This window comes from Gossypium raimondii, chromosome 2 (genome assembly GCF_025698545.1).
Source record: "Gossypium raimondii isolate GPD5lz chromosome 2, ASM2569854v1, whole genome shotgun sequence".
Classification (NCBI taxonomy): Eukaryota; Viridiplantae; Streptophyta; class Magnoliopsida; order Malvales; family Malvaceae; genus Gossypium; species Gossypium raimondii.
Window position 1 is genome coordinate 42,367,047 of NC_068566.1, and position 7,454 is coordinate 42,374,500.

General features: G+C 39.0%; 1 protein-coding gene across 1 annotated transcript; it reads left to right on the forward strand.

The window, feature by feature from the left end:
• Positions 1-1,326: 1,326 nt before the first annotated feature.
• LOC128034550 (uncharacterized) lies at positions 1,327-3,065 on the forward strand. Its single transcript, XM_052623054.1, has 4 exons — positions 1,327-1,558; positions 1,652-2,145; positions 2,488-2,631; positions 2,913-3,065. The coding sequence occupies exons 1-4, from the start codon at positions 1,327-1,329 to the stop codon at positions 3,063-3,065; spliced, it is 1,023 nt and encodes a 340-aa protein (XP_052479014.1).
• The last annotated feature ends 4,389 nt before the right edge of the window (positions 3,066-7,454 follow it).

A 7,454-nucleotide genomic window follows, 5' to 3' on the forward strand; every position in this document is an offset into this window, starting at 1 on the left:
GGAAAAGAGTTGAAAATTGGAACCGAAATCACCGCAGAGACAAAATAGGACCTCATTGAATTGCTCTGAGAGTTCAAATATGTTTTCGCTTGGTCATACCAAGATATGCCCGAGCTAAATACTAGTATTGTGGAACATCGTCTGCCCATAAAAGAAGATTGTAAACCAGTTCAGCAGAAGCTCAGAAGGATGAGACCTGATATTGTGTTGAAAATAAAAGAAGAAGTCAAAAAGCAATTTGACGCTGGATTCTTACAAGAAATCAAATATTCAGAGTGGGTAGCAAACATCATCCCTGTTCCCAAGAAGGATGGAAAAGTGCGAATGTGCGTGGATTATAGAGACCTGAACAAGGCTAGTCCAAAGGACAATTTTCCATTGCCTCACATTGATACTTTGGTAGATAATACGGCAGGCTACTCACTATTCTCTTTCATGGATGGCTTTTCTGGTTACAATCAAATAAAGATGCACCCTGAAGATATGGGAAAAACAACATTCATTACTCTATGGGGAACATTTTGTTACAAAGTAATGCCCTTCGGATTGAAGAATGCGGGAGCAACATATCAAAGAGCTATGGTGACTTTGTTTCATGACATGATGCATAAGGAGATCGAATTTTATGTTGATGATATGATTGCAAAGTCTAGAACTGAAAAAGAGCATATTCAAGTCTTGAAAAAGTTATTTTTGAGATTGAGGAAATTTCAGCTTAAGCTTAACCCGGCAAAATGCACGTTTGGAGCCAGATCAGGGAAGTTATTAGGCTTCATAGTTAGTAAAAAAGGGATTGAGGTGGACCCAGACAAAGTAAAGGCAATACGATATTTACCTCCCCCGCACACTCAGAAGGAAGTTCGAGGTTTCCTAGGGAGATTGAATTACATTGCTCGATTCATTTTACAATTGACAGAGAAATGTGATCCAGTGTTCCGTCTCTTAAAGAAACATAATCCGGGTGAATGGGATGAGGAATGTCAGAGGGCTTTCGATAAGATAAAGTAATACTTGGCTAACACTCCAGTACTATCGCCGCCAAGTCCAGATAGGCCATTGATACTGTATCTAACAGTGTTTGAGAATTCTATGGGATGCGTATTGGACCAACATGATGAGACAGGAAAGAAAGAAAGGGCAATATACTATCTCAGTAAGAAATTTACTGATTGCAAAATGAGATACTCATCAATTGAGAAGTTGTGTTGTGCTTTAATCTGGGCAACCCGGAGACTAAGGCAGTATATGTTGTATCATACGACTTGGCTGATTTCAAAGTTGGATCCTTTGAAGTATATGATGGAATCAACTGCTTTAAACGGGAGAATGGCTAGATGGCAGATTCTGCTATCTGATTTTGACATAGTTTATGTAAGTCAGAAGGCCGTAAAGGGAAGTGCGATAGCTGACTTCTTGGCCAGTAGAGCTGTGGAAGACTATGAGTCTTTGGACTTCGATTTTCCAAATGAGGACCTGATGTATGTGGCGAGTACCGAAGAAAATCCTCAAAAGGATAACGTATGGAGGTTAAATTTCGATGGAGCTTCGAATGCTACGGGTAATGGAATTGGGGCAGTCTTGGTATCCCCAAAGAGAGATCATTATCCTGTTGCTAGCAAGTTGGACTTCGATTGCACAAATAATATGGCAGAATATGAAGCATGTATTATGGGCATTCGTGCAGCCATTGAACGAAACATAAAAGTGCTAAGAGTATATGGGGATTCTGCATTGGTGATATACCAACTTAAAGGGGAATGGGAGACTAGGGACCCTAAGTTAATTGATTATAGAAAACTGGTCCTCGAATTGGCTGATGAATTTGACGATATCACCTTCTATTATCTCCCACGAGAGGAAAACCAGATGGCTGATGCATTAGCTACTCTAGCTTCGATGATTCAGGTGAATAGACTCGAGGCAATGAGGCCTATTCAAATGAGTATCTATAAGACCCCAGCTCATTGCTGCAACATTGAAGAGGAGGGGAAAGATAATTGTCCTTGGTATCAGAATATCCTACAGTACGTGAAGAATCGGGAGTACCCTAATCAAGCGACAGAGAATGACAAAAGAACTCTGAGAAGAGCAGCCGTCGAATATGTCCTAGATGGGGAAGTGTTATACAAAAGAAGGAAAGATCAGGTACTACTAAGATGTGTAGATGCCGTGAAGGCCAAGAAAATTTTGGAGGAAGTACATGAGGGTATTTGTGGGACGCCCGCCAATGGTTTTACGATGGCCAGACAGATCATGAGATTTGGGTACTATTGGCCCACCATGGAAGGAGATTGCATTGATTATGCCAAGAAATGCCACAAATGCCAAATTTACGGAGACAAAATACATGCGCCTCCTTCACCTCTTCACGTCATGACCTCTCCTTGGCCGTTTTCCATGTGGGGTATGGATGTTATTGGGCCAATATCACCAAAGGCTTCTAATGGGCATCGCTTCATCTTCGTGGTCATTGATTACTTTACCAAGTGGGTGGAAGCTGCTTTATATACAAATGTCACGAAGTCGGCAGTTAGCAAATTCTTGAAGAAAGAGATTATTTGTCGATATGGAGTGCCTGAGAAAATCATATCCGACAACGCGTTAAATTTGAATAATAGCATAATAGCTGAGGTTTGCAGCCAATTTAAAATCAAACATTATAACTCGTCGCCGTATCGTCCAAAATGAATGGTGCAGTGGAGGCGGCCAATAAGAATATTAAAAGGATTGTGGGGAAAATGACTGAAACTTACAAGGATTGGCATGAGAAGTTATCATTTGCTCTCCTTGCCTATCGAACATCTGTTAGAACTTCTACCGGGGCAACACCTTTTTCTCTGGTATATGGAATGGAGGTGGTATTACCCATTGAAGTTGAAATCCCTTCTCTACGGGTGCTATCTGAACTATAGTTAGACGAAGCCGATTGGGTCCAATCTCGGTACGATCAGTTGAACCTAATAGAAGAAAAGAGGCTAAGAGCTATTCGCCACGGGCAAATGTACCAGAAACGAATGATGCGAGCCTATAATAAAAAGGTCTGCCCCAGAGAGTTTTGTGAATGAGACTTGGTGCTAAAAAAGATTCTCCCCATGCAAAAAGATTCAAGAGGAAAATGGATGCCAAATTGGGAAGATCCTTATGTTGTAAAGAAGGCCTTTTTCCGGTGGGGCTTTGATCCTATGTGAGATGGATGGCAAAAGTTTGCCAAATCCTGTAAACGCAGACTCTGTCAAGAAATACTTCACTTGAAAGAAAAAGGGAACCAAAGTGAAAACCCGTAAAGGGCGCTTTGCTTCCAAAAAAAAACTTTGGAGAGGCCAAGGTGAAAACCCGCAAAGGGCACCTTAAGACCAAAGGGGGCTTAAGTTGAAAACCCAGAAAGGGTGGCTCAAGTATTGATCGAATTGGGGCATAAGGTGATTTGAGCAGATCAAATTTTGATCAGGGGCATGTGAAGATCTTGCTTTACCCGAACTAACAAGAAAGGATATACGACGTCTTGGAGCATTGACAGAGTATTGTAGATCTCCTAAACACATGTCAAACTCCGAATGGTCTTCAGAAAGTTTGTACAGAGAAATTCAAGCTGCGATAACTGGGGCACCTAGTTCTTATTCTATTTATATGTATATTCTTGAAAATACATTTTTTTTCTTTTTGCTAAGATACACATTCTCAATCCACTTCTTTGTTATCTTTCTTTCACTATCTTCGATGTTTTATTTCTTTTGAGTTATGATCAGAACCAGATTTATTCTTATTCATTGTTATAACCTTTTTGCAAATATGTTGTATGACCTAATAAAACTTTCACAAAGGAAGTTTTGCATATTACTCTGAAAGGTTTCTAAATAATAAAGGAGCCTGAAACAGGACTATTGTTTAGAACACACCAAATTTAAAGGTTGGAAATTTGGGAAGGAATAGTCTAAATTTAGACTTTCTCTTTGGATTTTTGTTGTCAAATGCGTTGATTGACAAAACGCCATGTTGGTGACAAAGCCTACACAAACAAGTAAGCAATAACCATCAGGCAATAGGAAGAGGTTACCTTGGAGAAGAGAGTCTTCATTTGCACATGAGTACGACACCTTGAGAATGGTGTAAGAAACCAGAACGATTTAGGTCCTGTATACTTGATTTGTGATAAGATAGGATTGAGATAAAAGCCACATATTTTTACCATTGGATTGCAGTGGGAGAATGATGGCACAAATTGTGCGCCCTAATGAATTAAACTTTGAGGTTTACAGTGGGGGCAACTTGGCTAAATGTTTCTTCAGAAAAGCCAGTCAAGCAAAAAGGGTGCTGTAACACGTCAGTCACAAAGCCTTAATAAACTTTGAGTAATGACAACCTAAGTAGGATCATTCTCGAAAAAATAAAATTATGTATTCATGCAAACACCATTCACATGTGTCTAGCTAGGAGCATTTGATTCATTTTGATCATGTCATCCTAACCATTAGGCATAATTAGGTTCATTATACAGGTCATATTCCCCAGAGAACAGGTCAGTGAATATTAGAGATCTTATCTCCCTGAGATTACAGCGGAGCAGATCGAAGACACTATCCTATCTCCCTGAAGTTACAGTGGAGCGGATTAAAATAAAGGATCTTATCTCTCCGAAGTTACAGAGAGTAGATCGCATCGTGTCTTATCTCCCGAGGTTACAAGTGAGTAGATCAAGAATTTCAGATCTTATCTCCCGAGATTACAATGAGCGATCGAAGACACTATCCTATCTCCCCGAAGTTACAAAGGAGCGGATTAAAATAAAGGATCTTATCTCTCGGGTTACAGAGAGTAGATCGCATCAGGTCTTATCTCCCTAAGGTTACAGTGGAGTCGACCGAAGAATTTCAGATCTTATCTCCCCGAGATTACAGCGGAGCAGATCGAAGACACTATCCTATCTCCCTGAAGTTACAGTGGAGCGGATTAAAATAAAGGATCTTATCTCTCTGAAGTTACAGTAGAGTAGATCGCATCAGGTCTTATCTCCCTGAGGTTACAGTGGAGTAGACCGATGAATTTCAGATCTTATCTCCCTGAGGTTACAGTGGAACAGATTGAAGCCAGAGATCTTATCTCCCTGAGATTACAGTGGAGCAGATCACATCAAGTCTTATCTCCTAAGCAGTAACGGATCAGACAAAAGAAACCAATCCTATCTCCCTGAGCAGCAGTGGAGTAGGTTGAAGATTGTAGATCTTATCTCTCTAAGCAATAGTAGAGCAGATCACATCCAATCTTATCTCCCTGAAGTTACAGTGGAGCAGACTAAGACCACAAACATTGCCCCCTTGAAGTTGCTGCGAAGAAGATTGAAGCTACAAGTCAATCTTTCTGAAGTGCAGTGGAGTGGATCAAAGCAACAAGACACAGTGGACTGGAACGAAGTTATTTGAAGAAGAGAAGCACCAAAAAGTCAAGACTCTGTGAGACCGAGCAAAATTGGCCCTTTTGAAGTCTTTGCTCTGTTCTCGTTACACGATAACGAGAAAAGAGGGGCAGCTGTACGGGCCCAATTTTACCCGGGCCTTAGATACCAAACACCAAACACAAAACACAAAACATAAACAAATTTAAAACAAAATCCCTAAGCCCAATTACAGATCCAACCCTGGCCCAAACTTAAAACGATTTTAGCAAAAAATCAAACCCTAGTCCCACCTCCACGCTCCTCCTCCCAAGCAACGCCCACGCCTCGTCCCAAGGCCTACCTGGCCACCTTGCACCAAAACGGCAAAAAGCTGAAACCTTCGCCTCCGTTGACTTCACCAGTACCTGCAAACAAAGCAAAAAAGGAGAACAACAAAGAAGAATAAAGAGCAATATTGGATAGAAATGATAAAAATAAAATAGGGAATAGAATAGATTTTTTTGGATTATCTGTTTATTTGGCTATAAAAGCCACCAAAATCTGTATTCAAAAAAGAGGAGGAACCGAATGAAAACCAGATCAAAAAAGAAAAATTCAAAAGGTTGATTCCAGTTCATTTTCTGTTCTTGTGTCCATTCTTTAGTTGTTCTTTATTTTTATTGTTTATATTTTATTTTATTTTCGTTATCTGTTATACTGTTCTTTTTAAACAAAAAAAACGACAAAAAGGGGTACTTGTTTGCTTCGAAAGCCGGCGTCGGTATCCATCTTCACCGTCGTCGGAGTCGTACACGCGGGGAGAGACTTCTTTTCCTTTCTTTCCCCTCTTGAGTGCGTGGTGGAGAAGGCCAAGCCTTCAGGGAAGCCGAAAGGAGAGGGCTGAAAAGCCCACTTCGCGCATCTCCGATCACCGGCCGTGGAGGCGGCGCGGCGAAGGCCTAGAACCCCAAAAGGTCGGGCGCTTGAGAGGAAGAGGAATGACCTTTTTCAATTTTTTTTCTTTCGGTGGCTGAAATGAATTTTTGAAAAAAAAAATTGGGTTTAAATAACCCCATAAAACGACGCCGTTTGGGCTTAGGGTTCAGAGACCAAAATGGCGCTGTTTTGTCTCTCGACCATGGTGACCCGACCCGAGGGGAGGATCCGCGTGTTTTTGCCTCTTGGATTATTTGCGCAATTGGTCCCCCTGATTTTGTGGTGTTTTCAATGCAGTTTTTCGCATATTTTCAATTTTGGCCTTAAATTTTTCTGTTGTTTCGATCTGGTCCTTAGACCGTGCGCTTGGATTCCGCTGGAACGGCGCCGTTTGAGTGACGTGGAATATTGCACGTTTGGTCCTCATCCTTTTGTAGCGTGTTTTAATTACCTTTTTTCATTTTATGATTTGGGCCTTTAAATTTATCCCTGATTTCGATTTAATCCCCTCCGTTTTTTTATTTTATTTTTCTTTATTTATTAATTTCTGTTTTGTTTATATTTTCATTTACCTTATATATGTGTATACATTACTTTAATATGTGCTTTTTTATTATATATTATTGTTAAAACTATTGTACATATTTATTATTATTATTTTACAATCTCAAGTATATATATGTGTGAAGAAGTTTTATGATATATGTATGTACATATTTTTAAATTTGTACAAGTATGTACATACACGTGTTTTATAATGTACATACTTATATTTTTACATTTTAGCATTTTATAATCTATATACATATACATGTAGATACTTATATTTTATAACATATATATTTTTCATATTTTTATAATTTTATGTATATACATACATATATAGTCCCTTTTTATGTACATACTTTTCGTTTTATAATTTTCACCTATTTTCCTTTTATGTTTGTTTATGTATTTATTTATATGCCCATTTTTATGCTTTAGTTTATTTATTTATTTATTTGCTATGGTATATGCATGATTGATTTATCTTATTATTCGTTTTTGTTCATTTTTTTTATTCATATTATCATGTTTATTATTCCATCATGCATATAAATATCATATTTCAAAAAAGGGGAAAATATTTCTAATTGATGCAATATTT

What these genes read in the sequence shown, in the direction of transcription:
- LOC128034550 (XM_052623054.1), top strand. Translation starts at nt 1,327, where the DNA reads ATGGCTAGATGGCAGATTCTGCTATCTGATTTTGACATAGTTTATGTA. An exon ending in ACAAAAGAAGGAAAGATCAG is followed by an intron (nt 2,146 to 2,487) that starts GTACTACTAAGA and finishes TACTTTACCAAG; the next exon opens with TGGGTGGAAGCTGCTTTATA. An exon ending in ATAATAGCATAATAGCTGAG is followed by an intron (nt 2,632 to 2,912) that starts GTTTGCAGCCAA and finishes TCTGAACTATAG; the next exon opens with TTAGACGAAGCCGATTGGGT.